The sequence below is a fragment of the Capsaspora owczarzaki genome (genome assembly GCF_000151315.2).
Source record: "Capsaspora owczarzaki ATCC 30864 unplaced genomic scaffold supercont2.1, whole genome shotgun sequence".
Lineage (NCBI taxonomy): Eukaryota > Filasterea > Ministeriida > Capsasporidae > Capsaspora > Capsaspora owczarzaki.
In genome coordinates, this window is record NW_011887292.1 from 2,499,420 (window position 1) to 2,515,254 (window position 15,835).

The window sequence follows — 15,835 nt, forward strand, 5'->3', positions numbered from 1 at the left end:
CTTCACTCTCAAAACTAGAGACAATGGCTTATACAAGAAAAAACAACGCGGGTGTGCATGTGTACCAGCATAAATATTGTATACACTCAAGCCAACCAAGGCTGCAACACAAGAGGGAAGACAAGGGCATCTGTGTTCTGATCAGGGTGACACCGCCTCCTCGACTTAGCTGTCTGTGAAGGACATTAAATTTGTGTACCGAGACTGTTTGTGAGATGGACGTGAAAACGCAGGTCGATCGAATCGAAGCAGAACGGCAAACTTGTAAGTCAAACAGCCATCTTTTCCAACACTGGCAGTCAACCGCCCTTTACCTTGTCGATATGGGTTCGCGCCTGCAAGTCATTGTGAACTTGAAGGAGATAGAACAACCAGAGTTGCATATCATCTGATGACTGTGTCTGGACTTTGTACTCTGAATGGAGATCCGTTCTGCTGCCACTTTCAGCGTGACTTGGAGCAGGAGATCCGTGGAAATGCAAGTGCAGCCCAAACATTTCGTGATGCGATTGATGGTGCTGCTGTTGCTGATGATGATCATGATCATCATGATGAAAATGATGATGATGAAGATGCATCGCTCCATCTTCGGGCTTGTCGAGTTCACGGACTAGCAATTGCAGCACGTGCGGTCGTTTCGTGTAGGTGGAATCCACCACAACTTGCGAGTCCGATGACAGTATTAGGACTTCGTCTACCTCTGGTTTGAACTAAAAGTCGCGTGAAGAACGGTCAGGCATCATCGCAAAAGAGAAACAAGTCAGTGGACAAAAAAAAACAAAAAAAAACTTCAAGTCTGTTGGTTTGAACGAAATGGGCGGTCTGGCAACTTACCCCACTCCGATCATTTCGTGACGGACGCTTCTCTGCAAAGAGGTGCAGGTGGCCTGAACGATGCAACACAGCCCAAACACGCTTCCAGCTCCGCGCCTTAGCTTTCTTGCCACGATAGTAGCAGTGCTTGACTTTCAGCGCGCCTTCAAACACCGTTGAGTTGTCGCTCGTGGATCCGTGCTGGTGGCTGTCGCCATGAGAGCTAAGCGTCGTGCTAGAGACAGTGGAATGAGGCAGAGTGCCGGCAGCGCCGTGCGGACCGTCAGGCATGTGAGGCAGCGACGAATGCGACACGGCGCTCGACGCATCACCCGTAATATCGCTGCTGCTTCCGCCGGTCGAGTACGAGACGGCATCGGCCGCGGTGGCGTCGAAACTGTCATCCAGCAGATTTGGTGTGCGGTTGGAACTGTTTCTCAACGACTGGCTGCCCTTCGAATCAAGACTCGTCGACTCGAAGGCCTCAGCGTCAGACAAGCGCGCTGGCAGTGAATCTTGCGAGACCAGCGTGCGCGGCTTTCGCCGCAAACTTCCGCCCGACAGCCGCTGCGATAGCGGGGTGTGCGTGCCAGAGGAAGGAGGCGTATGCACCGGCAGATGCCCAGTACTCCTGCTGAGCGAGAGACCAGGCGGGAACGAGGGAGACAGCGTGTCGTGCCCTGGCGGCACGGGTGTGGGTGCCAAGGATGCTTTCGGTTCACGCTCGAGCGACAGCTTGTAGTTGTCGTCCTCAATGAAGGTGCGCAACTCGTCCAGATACTGAATGGAGAGCAAGTACTCGCGGACAGGAATGACTATCGGGATGTGGCCGTAGTTTGACATTTGGTACTTTGTAACCTGGTCGATAATATCCATCATTTTGCTCATTCGCTCGGGCGAGGCTGGGTCAGGAAAGGCGCTGTCCACGTAAGTAATGTCGTTCAAAAACAGGCCTGTGTCATTGTTTCAAAAAAAAGTTGATGTCAGGATTGTTTTTGGTTTGGACTGAAATAGAGCGGCTTTGCAATTGGTTTGTTCGAACGCCTTACCGAGATAGGGAATACAGGGCAGATGGAGATTTGCCGTGTACTCGCGCAGTTTGACGCGATTGGAATCCTCGGCCATCAGGTCTGCGAGCTTTTCGAAACGCGCTCGTCGCTTTTTGCTCACAAGCTGCAATCGTCCAATCAATACCCGGGATGCAGAATGTGAGTGAATGAGTTGAAAATGCGTTGACAGAAGCATTCGGCTTTCAAAGATCAGACGCACCGCCCAGGTCTTGGAGAGTCGAAAGATGGGCGTCGATTGAAGCATTGACACTACAGCTTGGACTCCATTAATATTGTTGAGCTTGAGAAGATGCTGCCAAGCAAATGTGAATCCGGAACACGATGAGAGACAAGCTGGTTGAGCAAGCCTGCTGTGATTCCCCCCCCCTTCCTTTACCTTGGCAAGCTTGATGAACAAAGACACAAGCTCGGCTCGGTCCTTCTCATGAGATGGTGTGAGTACGGCTTGTGACATCCAATAAATAACCTGACAAAAGAAAAGGGAGCAGTTGATGAGGTCAGCGCGCAGGCAGTCGCAAAGGTCGCGCAGAAGGCACAGCACTGACATTGTTGAAGCGCTGCGTGAACGCGACAATATTTGGCGTCAGAGTCAGCTTAGTTTTCTTCGTCCAGGCGCAACTCAACAATTCCTCGTGCCCAATTTTGCAAAACAGCCCCATGTCAATGATTGTCCATTGTTTCTATGAGGAGAAGGGGAGAGAGGGTATCAGAAGGACCAAAAATGAGCCACAGCCCACAAACCGCAATCTTCCACAGTCTGAAACGCAGCAAACAGACATACCGCCAATTCCGCAATTCCAAAGTCCTCGACCACGGCGCGGAATGGCAGCTGGTGGCCCGACCCTGTCGACGAAGAAGAGTCCTGACGATCAAAACTTGAACTTGATCGTGATGAGGCGGGCTCCAGGTCATACGGATGGGGCCTTTGCAAGCTTGCACTTCCGGGAAGCGAAACAGGTCCCGTTTCGCTGCCAACACTTCCAAAGAAGCGCTTGAAACTCGAGGAGCCCTTCCGCCTCATCGAGCTATATGCGACATCTTCGTCGGTACTCTGCCAACAAAGCACAAAAAACACCGGATTCAAAAGAGCACAACCAGAGCTCGAACAGATCAGCGCTGGCTTTTCCGAACGCTGAGATCACATCCAACCTCCCAACCTCCCAACTCCCTCACAACAAGCACGCTCAGCGCATTGAAAATACTCACAGGTACTCCAGACGCATGACCTGGAGACGTTGGAGTCGACATTGAGCTTGCACTGCCGCCGTGATGGTGCTGCTGCTGGCTGGGCAGCGTGAAAAAATTGGACGGAGCGAACGCGGCAGCAAGCGCATTCCTGTCTGTCTTGGCTGGCAGCGTGGTCGACTGCTTGCCCCTGCGCGCCCAGGCCGCCCGACGCGCGGCGGACGCACCCGGGAAGCTAAACCCGCCATTGTCGGAGATTGAGCTCGCAGAGCCCACTGCGGTAGTCGCCGTCGCCGTTGTCGTAGCAGCAGCAGCAGCAGCAGCAGCAGCAGCAACGGCAGCATCCAATTGAGATGGAGGTTGGGCTTGCGACTCGAGCGGCGCTGGTCGATGAGAGCGACCCAAGTCAGTGTGCGCATCGGTGTCGGAAGAGGAACTCTCGTCATCAGAGTCAAAGTCGTCGTCCTGGAGCGGCCCTCCTCCTGCTCCTCCGGATCCAGCCCGTACGCCTGTCTCACTCAGCGCGCTGCGATGTGCAGTGACGAGCTGCACGGGATGAGCTGAGGCAGCGGAAGCGGAAGAGAACGAGGCGGGTTTCTGTGAACTCGCGCGACCTGCGCTCTTGAGCAGGCTGAAGATTGAGCCGTGGTGCTGCTGCTGCCCCTGCTGCTGCTGCTCACTCTGCAGCCCGTGATGAAGTGCGTGCTGCTGTTGCTGCTGCTGGTGTCGAAGGGCAGACCACTGGGACAATGGAACGCCAGAGCCGACTCGCACAGTGTCCTCAATGACGGGATTCGCCGGGTCGGAGCGCGAATGTGGGTGATGCAGATGCTGATGATGCTGATGCTCACCCTGCTGCTGCTGTTGTTGTTGATATTGTGGATGATATTGCAGGTGATTAGGATGATGAGGATCGCTGCTGCTGCTGCTGCTGCTGCCGTGGTGCTGCTGCTGCTGAGTGTTGTGCTTCAGTCTGAAATCCTCCGCAGCGTTGTCGTCCCCCGCATTCAATGCCTCGTCCGCCTCTTGCTCGTCGTCCGAGCGCAGCACGTCGCCAACGCCTGAGCTCGATGGCGATTTCTTCTTGCCAGGTCGGCGCATCCCCGCAAAAAAAAAAAAAAGAGCTCCCTCCGCCCAAAGTAATGAAAGCTGAATGAAGAAAACCTTGAAAGCGCGTCCGAAAGTGAAAAAGGTGAACTGGAAACTGAGATTCAGCATACGCAGCAGTAGTAAAGCACCAAATCATTGCAAATAACTTGTGCTGCAATCCAACGTCATCTGAGCTAACAAGACAAAGAAAAGCGCGCATGTGGCACAGTCCACCTTTTTTGATAACTGGCGTGGCACACTTCTTTTTCTTTTCTTTTTCTTTTTCTATTGTATCAGATCTATCGTTTGTTCGGTCCTTTCCCCCCCCCCCAACTCGTCTTTGGCCACGTCGTACTCATGCGGCAGGGTGCTGTTGTTCTCGGTAAAAACCCAACAACAAAACACCGCTCCACACAGACAGCATTTCATGGCAACATCACAAAAACACGAAAAAACAAAAACCACAGCAACCGCAAGCGAATCTTGTTGCTTCTCCAAGATCAGGTGGAGGAGAAGGGCCGGGGCGAAGGGCGTGGAGTGCACTCCAGACAGCAATCCACAGCAGTGCATTGAGCGATCCAGGCGCTGTTGATGGAACACGAATCGAGCGCTCGTCCAACTTGTCAAAGCAATCACTGTCAAAAAAAAAAGCACCATTTCACGCCCACTCGCCAGCCCTCCCCGCATGCTGTCGCGCCAGTCCCCTCGCCAAGCCACGCGCCATCCATCTTTTCATGCGCGTTCGCCACGCTGGTGGTGGTGGAGGGACTGGCTCTGCGTTCGATCGTTGGATTATCGCGAATATCGGCAGCAAAAAAACAAGCACCGCCTCCGTTTATATTTTTTCCCGCCCCTTCTGCTGCTCACGCCTCCTTCAATGCACGCTAGCACTCTGGCTCTTCACGATGGGCCCAAGCGCGCGGGGGCGGAGGGGAAGAAACTAACGCTTGATGCCTTTTTTTTTCATGATGAGTTTGACTGTTGAGTTGCTTCCCAACTCATCATCTGCTTCCACCTGGTCTTGAACACAGCGCTGCTGGTGGTCGCGGCGGCGTACCACTTCCATGCGGTCGGCATCCTCCAAGAGCAGAATGCCGAGCTCCAGAGTCGCCTTCGAGCACCGAGTCAGGCGAGTGGTCCGCGTGGAACGGCTGCATCGGATGCCGCATCACAGGCAAAGCCAACGCCGATAATGCCTGCCGCTGAAAGCAGGGCCGACTCGGGTACGACAATGCGTTGAAGCAAATTGCCTTGGTTGTGTAGGATGGTTCTGGGGTCTTTTTTTACGGGTCGGCAGACTGGCCAAAAGTTGAGATTTGTCCCGTTCTCGCCAATGCGTCAATCTGCATCTTGACGACATGGCACTGAGAATACTGCGTCGCAAAAACACAATCTCACATTGGCCCTGATGATACTGCAGCACAAGCCGTCTACGTCAAAATGCAGGCGGCCATGATGAAAACAATCGCTCAAGAGGGGTCCTCGGTCTGGTGCACCGGCGACACGCTGACTACACGGTACGTTGGTGCATGATTTCTCGGCGGAAATACCTCATTGCTATACCTCACTCGTGCTTGGAACGGATCCCCCATGCATTCAAATTTACTGTATTTCTGACGACACGGTCTCTGCGTTTTGTCTTCTCTCTCTTTGGTCTGTGTTTACTCGCTTCTTGGCAACAGCATCTGCCACTTTAACAACCTGTGCTACTCGATGAACACTAGCTCGTATATTTTCACGCATGGAAAGTCGAGCACGATGGTGGGAATTCCTGCGAGTCGAAACCGCCCGGCCTTTCTCGAACTGTCCTCCGTCCAAGACCTGAACATCATGTACATGGACATGGCCGATGTAACTTCGTCGTTCTTCTCGGATCCATCCATCCAAGCCGACACGCTCGTGGTGGAAGGACTCTCGTTTATTCAAAAGCGCTTTCATGGTGACAACATTATGCACGTTCTTCACGACGACTTGATGCCTTTATACTACACGATGAGACAATTCTCCTATCCGGCCAATGCCGGGGGAGGCATGACCGAGCAAGCTCGCGGCAATCACCAAACCAGCGAAGGCCTGCCTGCAGACACGTCCACGCACATCAATCTGGACAGTCGCATTGCATTCATGGATGATTATTCTCCAGGTCCGCACTATGACCTCTTCCGCGCGTTCTCTCGTCATCCACCGATCGTCAAAGAGCAACTTATGGGGCTGGCCTCGTACGTGTGTTTCCAAGATGCGGTTGTTGGAGTGAACAAGATGACCACCTGGTACCAGTATGGTATGAGTTTTTCTTTTCAGGGTGTTTTGTTTTGATGTCTCTACTGACTCTTGCAGTGTTGCATCATTCACCTTCGCTCACTCGTTTGTTTTTTTTTTTTTTTGTTTTTTTTTTTTTTGTTTTTTTTTTTTTTTTTTTTTTGCTGCTTTTGCTGTTTTTGCGTTGCTGTGTTCCCCCTCCCCTCACAGGCTATGATGTGCCACAAGGCCCGATTCCTGGAAAACAAGTTTCCGGATGGCACGTTCGGCAATTCACCGAATTTATGCGGAGCCGGCTCCGCGCCATCCATCCCGAGTATGCGCTGAATGAAGAGAGCATTGTGGGAAATGCGCTTGCGGCGTCTGCGGCTGAGAATGGTGCGTCCCAGAATCATCGACCAGTGACGCTGTTCTCCACTCCGCGCCCCACACCTCGTGCTCGGCAAGTTGCTCGTCCGGCCCGAACGCCGGTGCGATCGCCTGCAAACGGCGCAAACAGGCACAACGACGATAAGGGCCCCATCATCCTCAAAAATGGCCGGAGTCTGGACGAAGAAGATCGCCGAGCAAACCCTGATGCGAACGTTCCTCCTGCTGCCGTCACCTTTAGCGAGACGCAGCACGTTCCATTGCCCAGCGATATTATCGTGCTGTTCACTCGACAGCGCAACCGCATCCTCATCAATCAACAAGAATTCATCGACGCGCTCCAGCGCGAGTTCAAGATGCCCGTGATTGCCATGGGCATGGAAACGCACAACTTTGCGCAGCAGGTCATGCTGCTCAAGCGTGCCAAGATTGCCATTGGGCTGCATGGCTCTATGCTCATCATGGCTGCCTTCATGCCTGTGCAATCCATTCTGATTGAACTCTTTCCGTACGCCGTGCCGTCCGAAAATTACACTCCGTACAAGACCTTGGTTTCCTTCCCCGACATGCACATGGTATATCGCGCATGGGAGGTGAGTATATGAGCAGCAGTAACACTTTGTGCGGCGGGGAAGGAGCTTTTGCTGGGGAAACGTCGCTGAACTTGTTTGCACGGTTTTCCCCCCCCCCCTTGCTTCCCTTTGCTTGAAATTGCTCAGAACAAACACAAAGATGGCACGATCGCCCACCCAGAGTATTCAACAGCACTGGGAGGCATTCTCCATTTGGATACAGAGATGCAGGCCCATCTCCAAGCCCAAACAACCGTTCCGGCACATTTGTGCTGCACTGACCCCAGCTGGCTCTTCCACATTTATCAAGACACTCGCGTCCACATTGGTGAGGTGACGGCGCTCATTCGAGACGCCTTGCACGAGCTGCACACTCGCGAGACCGGTGTTCTAGTCAATGGTAAAGTAGTCGCCCAGAGCCTGTTGTAATTGTCGCGGTTGCTTTGCCAGTGCTCTGCTCGCGAAAACCATCCGCCTCACAGATGCGTTTCTCGTTATGTGTCACAGGCTACCAGTTCTTCTCCACGCAGATGGAAAATGGACGCTGCACCAAAGCGACCACAACATCCATCACGGTCGAATGGGACAGTCCTTGGAACTCACAGATGCTGATCGATTACCATGAACAAACCCAACGCAACGCAAACCCGTCGTCCAAGCAGGCACCTCGCTCGCCCGTCCGTATTGACAGTCAGGTCTTTGTTGAAGGCAGTCCAGCAATTTACCAAACGCACGGCAATGAGATGGTGATAGCCACACTCACCCCTGGCACCGAGTATTCTGTTTACCTGCGACCCATCGTGGTGCTGCCTCAAGCAAACCTGGAAGGCCGCTTTGGTTCTCGCATTTCGTGCAAAACGCTGCCACTTCCAAAGCCACCGCCGCGTGTCTTGTTGCCACCACCACCCGCCGAGCAATCATCCCCTTAATTCTAAACCCTAACTCCCCAGCCTCCCTACTTTTGACATTGATAGGGGGGTTTGGTCACTTGTGCACTCAACTTGAACAAGGTGCAAATAAAAAAATAATAATTGAAGCTGTTCAAAAAGTTCAAGCAGCGATGAGTTTTCAAACATGCACGACATTTTGTGATGACGATGGTTCAGCTGCCTCCGAAACGGCGGTTGTGGGCTGCTGTGCCGGTGGTTGTTGGAGCCGCTGCTGTTGCTGCTGTGATTGCGGTTGCTGTGAATGTTGTGGCTGCTGTTGTTGTTGTTGTGATGGTGGTGGTGGTTGTTGTTGTGGTTGCTGCAGCTGGTAGGCAGGGAAAACTTCGCCTTTAAGCCCAGGAAGGAAGCGACCAATTGCATGCCAGGTGACATCCCAGAGATCGGTGCGTGGAGGAACCGTGGTGCCAGGTCGCCCAGACGGTTTTGCTTGAGGATCCACGAGAATGTCGCTTGTGGACATGACAAGAAGCATGTTTTTGAGAGATTCGGGAATCGCCTCGGCCTATCGGGTAGGAGTCCGAACAAACAAACCGCAAAGATGAGCAAGACGAAGAAGCGCACGCAAAGTTCAAAAGAAAAACCTCAAATGGCAAATCAAAAAAGCAGCACACACACACACACACACACACTCCAACCTTCATGCTTACCAAAAGATCGCTGTTCTCGATGCTCATGTACCGGTGCATGAGGTCGATAATCTTCAGCCACAGGAGATTGAACGTGTCGAGTGTCAGCAGCGAGTTCAGGTGAAGCAGGAATAGCTTGCAGAGAAGCGCAGCACCGCGCATGCGAGTCTCTTCAAAGCCCGCGGGATCAAACATGGCGGAATGCGTGTTCAGAAGAGACATGAGCATTGGGAAGAGGATGGAATACATGCACCGCTCCCAGTCGGCCGGCCCGAGCTCCTGCAGCTCGGGCATGAGCAAGGTGCGCAGCAAGTAGTTCATGGCATGCTGACGCACGTCACGCCGCGGGTCGGAGCACAGCGAGCTGTACAAGCGAGCCAACGGATGGAAAAAGTTGTCCCACAAAAAGTTGACGCCCAACGCCTTCGACTTGACGTCGTCCAGTCTTGCTTTGCCTGCATCGTCTGCGCCCTGGCCCGCCTTGGCTTTGCTCTCGTCGCTGGTCAGAGACTTGGCTTCAGAGGCAATCGAAGTGACTCGAGGGTGCAGGAAGATGACGAGGCCGAGATAAAGTGCTGCGGGCGATGAGGGTTGTTGCAAGAACTGCTGCTGCTGCGATGGCGGGTTATTTTGCGGCTGGGGCACGGAGGGCTGCGATGGCGCGTCGTGCGGAAGCTGCGAGGTCGAGTGTTGCGGCAGCGTCGGTGCGGGATGGTGAGCGTGCTGCGGATTCTGCTGCAATGCAGCCAGATACTCGCGAGCATCAGCCTCGGCAAAGGATGCCAGGACGGACAGACATGCCGCAAACGTGGTGATCGAGACGCACTTGGTGTCGCGAATCAAGAACGCCATCGTTTCCGAGGCGATGCCGCGAGCATTGCCATCGGCGCGGGCAAACTGCAAGAGCTTGAAGACGGTGGCCCAATGCTGCTCCTTTTTGATGTACGACGCGTTGGCCTTGACGAGCTGGTGCAAGCCAGACATGAGTTCGCGGAGCACCTGCGGACCCGTCGACGAGTGCAAGTGGCTGATCGAGGCCGCCATGGCCGGAGAGCCACGATCGGCCATCGTGCCTGCGCCGTCTGTTGCATGCAACAAATAGAGCAGGGCTTCGAGTGAACGCATCAGCGAGTCCGTCATGTCCTCCTTCATCATCAGACGTGACGCAAGGCGCAGCAAGTCCACCACACAGCGCTCGAGATGAAGCGAGTACTTGGGCACCGTTCCAACGAGCGACGCAACTCCGGGTGGAAGCGGCGCCGCAAGAGAGGGCAGCAACGAGAAGGACAAGGTGGCAGGCGCGGGTTGCGTAGTCAGGGTGGACGACACGCTGCTGGCGGCGGCCTGGGTGGTGGAGGATGTTGCGGTAGAATCAGCCACGCCGGACGGCAGAATGGCAGCCAGTCCGAGCGGTTGAGGCGGGGTCACGGCGCTGGCCAAGGCACCGGGTAGGAGAGTGCTCGCGGCAGCTGCTGCAGCGGCGGCGGCGGCGGCGGCAGATTGGGCAGCCGAGCCGCGAGAGAACACGGACAAGGTAGCGGCGAGGGAAGGAATAAACTGCCACATCGTTTCCACGAGGTGCTTGAAGACGGGTTCCCACAGAAGGGCGATGCGATCCTTGTTGCGCAATGAGACCTCAATGAGCAGCTCGAGCGAAAAGACAGCCGTATCCTCGGAATAGTCAATGACGGGCACAGAGACGGCCAGTTGCTGCTGATAGAGGCGTCGCGCAAGCGGGCCTTGGGAGACAAACAGCAGTGCCTTGATGAGCTCCTGGAGCGCTTCGACGGACAAGAATTTGGACTCGGTAAAGAGATCCTGGATGTAACACGAGCGCACGCACGTCTCCGCCACCTGCTGCAGCTGAATGTCCTCTTCGGTAGGTTGCTCCACGGCCGGCTCAGCCGAAGAGAGCAACAAGTAGTAGGACATGGTCGACCAGAGCGACGAGTCAGAGCGCACCGAGGGCTTGGTCTCGTTCTCGTGCTTTTGTTTGCGACCGGGAAGTGACACGCGGCCCAAAGGATCCAAAAAGTCCTCGGCTTCCATCATGGCGGGAGGAAGCAGTCGAGCCAAATACAGCTGAATGATGCAATCAACGACGTTGCGCCAGCCCTCGCGCAAAATGTCGCCGTACTGGTGTGTGAGTGCAAACACGGTCGACGCGGCAAGCTGGGCCTTAAAGTTGCGTCCAAACGCGACAGCAACTCCGGCATAGTGCTGTTGGATGGAACTGGCGGACGAGCCTGCCGAAACGCTACCCGCACGCGTGTTGGCCGCGGTACCAGAAGCTGCTCCGTCTGAAATCGGACCCATCGAAGCAGTGGATGTTGCAGTGGACCCGAGAGCACCCGCGCCAGCATTCAAAGCCCCAGCTGTCGAGCCAGTAATCACAATTCCACTGGCAAGACCCAAACCAGCAGCAGCGAGCATGCCTCGGTTGCTGGCGACGGCAATTTGGTGATGTCCCGCCTCGGTAGCCGAGCTACTCGTGGGGGACAATGCCACGGTACTCGAATTGCTGGTGGAGGTGCCAGTCGACGAGGATGCATAGAGTGCGCTGTTCAAAGTAGCTGCAGCGCCAGCTCCGACAGGGTTGGGACCGTCCGAGCCCATCCCGACGGGTGTGATGAGCAGCGCGGAATCAGCCGTCGAGTCCACCGAAGTCAGGCCAGGTGCATCGTGGCTGGACAACAACGAGGTAAACTTGCACAGAGAAATGATAATGTTGTCAAACACATCGCACAAGCCGTAAAAGCCAGAGATGGCGGCACAGTTGCGAAGGCCGTTGAGGGCCTTTTGAGCAATATCGCGGTCAAGAGCCTGGTCAAAGACATACGAGATGGCGGCGATGGCAGGGCCCCAGATCAGCAAGAACACGTCGTGATCGTACAGCGCCGTGTGAATCGAGTGGAAGCGCCCAGACGGCAGCCGGCTGCGTCGGAGCATGACCTTCCACTGGTAATTTTCCTTGATTTCACCCTCCTTTTCGTCGGGCATGATAATCTCGTTGGTCTTGACCGCAGTGTACACCTCCTGCAAGAATTCGATTGGGAAATCTTGCTTGTTGTTCAGTCCTCGCTGGTTGCGAGCAAAGTCCTGAAGTGTCATTGGCTTCTTGACTCGAGGATTGTGCTGGTCAGTGTTGAGCTGCATGATGGCAAACGCCAGAATAAACGTCGAATCTTGGTCTTCCAACACAAAGCCAGACTTGCCGGTGCCGTTGTTGGCCGAAGCAGCGGACGCGGACGCAGTCGCCGTCGCAGGCGAAGACGGCATGGTGGCAGAAGAAGTGACAGCTGCGGTGACCAAACCAACTGCTGGACTGCCAGTGCGCGCACTAGACGCTGCGCTTGAGTCGAGAACAGGTGCAGAGTGGGGACGATCTGCGGTCTGAGAATGTTGCTGGAGGGACGCAACCCCGCCTGCTGTTGCAACAGGAGTGGAGGGCGACGTGATGGCAGGGCGGCCGGAGGCCACCGGGGAGTCGCTTCCGATTGGCTGGAACGTGTGCGACGCCTGGTGAGCAGCGTCAACCTCAGACTGCTCGTCCGCCAGCGCCTTGTTGAGCGAGTAGTAGTGATGCGCAAACGAGTCCATGATGCGATCAATCACCTGGGACTCGCCGGGAAGTCGGAAGGATTCGAGAAACACGCGGAGTGCATCCACAATCCCCATGCCACCAAAGTGGAAGCTTTCGGTAAAGATCTTAAGAATGTCAGTGTTGAGACGATCGCCAATGTACTCGCCAATCATTCGCTTGGACAGCTTGGGATGGTTGCGCAAAAAGTCGGTGACCTCGTGGTGATCGATGGGCGATGACAGGGCGCCAGACTCGAGCAAGAACGCAATACCACGCTTGGGCTTCTCGTTGAAGAGGTCGGCGCCTTGGTTGAAGAGGCGCTTGCGGTGTTTGAAGCTTTGCAAGTCAGCGAGTGACGGCAGCCCCAAATGTGCCTCGTCCTCTTCCTCCTCCTCCTCCTCTTCTTCTCCTGCTGCTGTGGCGTCCTGGTGGTGATGACGGTGCGCAGCAGTGGCACTGCTGGCGTGCTCAGAAGTAGCGTCCGAGTGCACGTGCGGCGCTGTGACAGTCGTTGGATGGAATGAGCTGTTGGCAGCGTGCAGGCGAGCAGCGCCAGTGCTGATCGGCCGATCGAAAGGCGTTTGAGAGGCGACCGGAGAGGACAAGACCAGCTGCGAAGCCGATGGCACGCCAGCAACACTCCGGACGCCATCGAGGAGCTGAGATCGTTGGGCCAGTCGACATCGCTGCTCGATAGCATCGACCACGGCAAGCAGCGCGCGGAGCGAGAGAAGATGTGTGGTGTACAGCGCACCGCTGGACGGGAAGGCGTTCTTGGACAGGAACTTGGTGAGTTGGTCAAAGACATCCGATGCGTACAAGTCGCAATCGTAGTTGACGTAGAGCTCGACGACGAGCGACGGAATGCGACACAACTGCACAAGCGTTTCGAGCGCAATCTCTTGCAACTCGAGCGACGTGGTCTTTGGATCGACAATGCGGTCCATCAAGTAGCGCAAAAAGTGCTCGAGCTGGAACTTGAGTTTGTGACGCAAAGCCTCAAAGATCAGAAACAGGAGACGCAGCTCAAGGGCAAAGAAGGTGGGAATGTCCGTCTTGATCAGCGTGAATAGATGGCGGCACAACGAGTCTGACACCAGCTCGAGCAATGTGGGAAAGTCTGCAATAGCATGGCCTCCCGACTCAAACGCAACCGTCAGCAAAGACAAGCCCATGCGCAACATGAGCTCGTTATTGCTCGTATTGCGATCTGGCGAGTTGAGCAGCGAGATCAGGAAGCGGAGCAACTCGCGAATGCATGGCACGCCATACGGAATTGAAGTCACCACAGGAGGTGCCTGTTGTTGAGCGGATGGGTCTGCTGCAGTGGGTGCGGAAATGATGCCAGAGCCAGACCGCGCGCCGAGACCGCTGCCATCCTCATCCCCGCTGGAAGGCGATACAACAGTGTTGCGACGGCCCAGGCTGTCGTCGTCCTCCAAACCACCAATCCCGGGCGTGGATGCAGCCTCTGTCGTCGACGCAATCAGGTTGTCTGTCGACACGAGCATGGGAGTGGCCGATGTCGATGCGTCGAGAGCAGTGTTGGTGGCGCCTCGGCGCATCTTCAGCTGCACTGGCCGTGTTCGCTTCCCGTCATCCAGCTCTGGTAGCCGCGAGAAGAGAATCTGGACCATTTCAATGAGGGTTTGTTCCGACGAGCGTCGCAAAAGCTCTGTCATCGTTGATTGACAAATTTGCGTCAAAGAGTTTGGTGGGGTGAGTCAAGATTTCGTTCAATCCCAACATTCAGCAAGACGCATGCCGTACCACTAAGTTTCTTTTGAAACGAAATGCGGAAGCAAGTCTGCATCATTTCACAAACAGTCTCGTCGTTCAGTTGGCGGCCGACTGGAGTGGTGAGGAGGGTGCGAAGAACCTGCGAGAAGGGGGTGCGGTGGATGCAATGTGAGCACAACGTTTCGCATTGGCACGAGCAAAAGACAGCCCTTCAGAGCGGATGACAGCAATGGATCCATTGGTCGGGGAAAAAAAAAACACAAAAAAAAACACTCACTTGGATGACTTTCATCAATACCACTTCGTCGCTAACAGAATCCGTGGCCGGAAAGCGCGAGTTTGTCACTGCGTTCGCGACACGCGATATTACTTCGCTTGCATTGACAGCATTTGGGTCTGGAAACAAGCAAACGACAAAAAGTGAGCGCGCTGCGGGCGTCTCTGGCTGCGGTTGCTTGTTGCATCGAAACTGCGAGACATACCGAGCACCCCATACGCCAGAAACTTGTGAATGGACGATAGTGCCACGCCAGTTATGGGACCGTTCGCGTCAGGCGAGCGAATCACCTCGAGAAAGGGATTGACGAGGTCGGACGGATCAACCAAAGATAGATCTGGAGTTGTTTTGCACGCACCCGGCGCACCGCAACGCATGGCAAAGTCAGTACACAAGCGCGATGACTCGATACCAAGCACGATCATTCCGGCGACAGCAAGGGCTGGGTCGAACTGACCGTGTACTGCTGACAAGAGTTCGCGGAGTTGCGCAAAGCCCATAAGAAGCGGATCTTGCTTGTCCTGTCGTTGGAAACAGCGATAGTGAGAACATGACAGTCAGAAACACAGCAGCACCAGCAGCAGGTCGTGCAGTGCGGGGGTCGAAAGACGACCAACTCAGCATCCACGTCGTCACTCTAAAGGAACCCCCAAAAAAAAAAAAAAAAACCTTCCATGTCGTCGTCGCCCAATGAGTGCTCACTACAAAGGAGTCAGCCACTCTCCCAGAATCCTAGGTATAGATTGCCGTGTCCAGCGACGACCGGCAGCCGCAAACCCAATGGCGTCTGTGCCAAGAGAGCAGCAAACGAAGCGAGAGGAAGCACCAGCCACTTCCTAGCCAAACCCCAGGTCCGGTTGTCGCATGAGACGTCCCCCCCCCAACCCGCGCCCCGTTCGTCATGCACGTAGTCCCTTATTAGGATGCCGAGCGACAAAGGGGGGACGAGGCGCACAGAGCGAGGCCAAAAGCGCAACACGACAATAAAAAAAAAAAAAAAAAGAGCCGAGATCTTGAAACGCCCATTGGATTCAGCCGCACGGTGAGCTGGGGGTGTGGAACAGACGAGGATGGACACAAAAGTAGCAATGGGATGAGAATGCATTGTGCACTGCGGGCTGTTACTTGGAGGCTGTAGGAGGACCAGCGCGCGTTCCTGCGCATGGCAGCAATCACCAGCGCAATCTCGCCATGAACGACATGCACTGCGTTCTTGGGGGGAGACATTCTAGTCTGCAACAAAAAGAAGAAATGGAAACTAAACTGACAAAATCAAAATCAGGATGGTTGAAAAGTTGGACG

At 54.8% G+C, this 15,835-nt stretch overlaps 3 protein-coding genes across 4 annotated transcripts; 1 reads left to right on the forward strand and 2 right to left on the reverse strand.

The window, feature by feature from the left end:
• Positions 1-49: 49 nt before the first annotated feature.
• On the reverse strand, positions 50-4,254 carry CAOG_00778 (ras-specific guanine nucleotide-releasing factor RalGPS1). Its single transcript, XM_004365592.2, has 9 exons — positions 3,090-4,254; positions 2,665-2,934; positions 2,429-2,563; positions 2,260-2,349; positions 2,083-2,175; positions 1,863-1,986; positions 835-1,766; positions 315-710; positions 50-204 (listed from the first exon to the last, which is right to left on the reverse strand). Exons 1-9 carry the CDS (start codon positions 4,167-4,169, stop codon positions 166-168), a joined length of 3,159 nt encoding a protein of 1,052 aa, XP_004365649.1. The 5' UTR covers positions 4,170-4,254; the 3' UTR covers positions 50-165.
• Positions 4,255-4,516: 262 nt separating this feature from the next.
• CAOG_00779 lies at positions 4,517-8,393 on the forward strand. 2 transcript variants are annotated; one of them, XM_011271647.1, is made up of 7 exons: positions 4,517-4,539; positions 5,189-5,380; positions 5,578-5,674; positions 5,840-6,438; positions 6,627-7,378; positions 7,505-7,757; positions 7,865-8,310. In XM_011271647.1, exons 2-7 carry the CDS (start codon positions 5,350-5,352, stop codon positions 8,284-8,286), a joined length of 2,154 nt encoding a protein of 717 aa, XP_011269949.1. In that variant the 5' UTR covers positions 4,517-4,539; positions 5,189-5,349; the 3' UTR covers positions 8,287-8,310. The 2 variants fall into 2 exon arrangements, with proteins under 2 accessions (XP_011269949.1, XP_004365650.2); XM_004365593.2 differs by lacking the exon at positions 4,517-4,539 and having other exon boundaries at positions 5,012-5,380; positions 7,865-8,393.
• On the reverse strand, positions 8,346-15,782 carry CAOG_00780 (hypothetical protein). Its single transcript, XM_004365594.2, has 7 exons — positions 15,659-15,782; positions 14,991-15,054; positions 14,739-14,870; positions 14,534-14,652; positions 14,287-14,395; positions 8,955-14,191; positions 8,346-8,809 (listed from the first exon to the last, which is right to left on the reverse strand). The coding sequence occupies exons 1-7, from the start codon at positions 15,758-15,760 to the stop codon at positions 8,426-8,428; spliced, it is 6,147 nt and encodes a 2,048-aa protein (XP_004365651.2). The 5' UTR covers positions 15,761-15,782; the 3' UTR covers positions 8,346-8,425.
• Between the last annotated feature and the right edge of the window lie 53 nt (positions 15,783-15,835).

Coding starts and splice junctions, on each gene's coding strand:
- CAOG_00778 (XM_004365592.2), bottom strand. CDS start 4,169: ATGCGCCGACCTGGCAAGAAGAAATCGCCATCGAGCTCAGGCGTTGGC. Junction 2,176..2,259: donor TGTTCATCAAGCTTGCCAAG/GTAAAGGAAGGG, acceptor TTTGCTTGGCAG/CATCTTCTCAAGCTCAACAA. Junction 205..314: donor CGCGAACCCATATCGACAAG/GTAAAGGGCGGT, acceptor TCTCACAAACAG/TCTCGGTACACAAATTTAAT.
- CAOG_00779 (XM_011271647.1), top strand. CDS start 5,350: ATGCCTGCCGCTGAAAGCAGGGCCGACTCGG. Junction 5,381..5,577: donor TGAAAGCAGGGCCGACTCGG/GTACGACAATGC, acceptor ATGATACTGCAG/CACAAGCCGTCTACGTCAAA. Junction 7,379..7,504: donor TGGTATATCGCGCATGGGAG/GTGAGTATATGA, acceptor GAAATTGCTCAG/AACAAACACAAAGATGGCAC.
- CAOG_00780 (XM_004365594.2), bottom strand. CDS start 15,760: ATGTCTCCCCCCAAGAACGCAGTGCATGTCGTTCATGGCGAGATTGCG. Junction 15,055..15,658: donor GGTCCTCCTACAGCCTCCAA/GTAACAGCCCGC, acceptor TTCCAACGACAG/GACAAGCAAGATCCGCTTCT. Junction 14,653..14,738: donor TCTGGCGTATGGGGTGCTCG/GTATGTCTCGCA, acceptor GCTTGTTTCCAG/ACCCAAATGCTGTCAATGCA.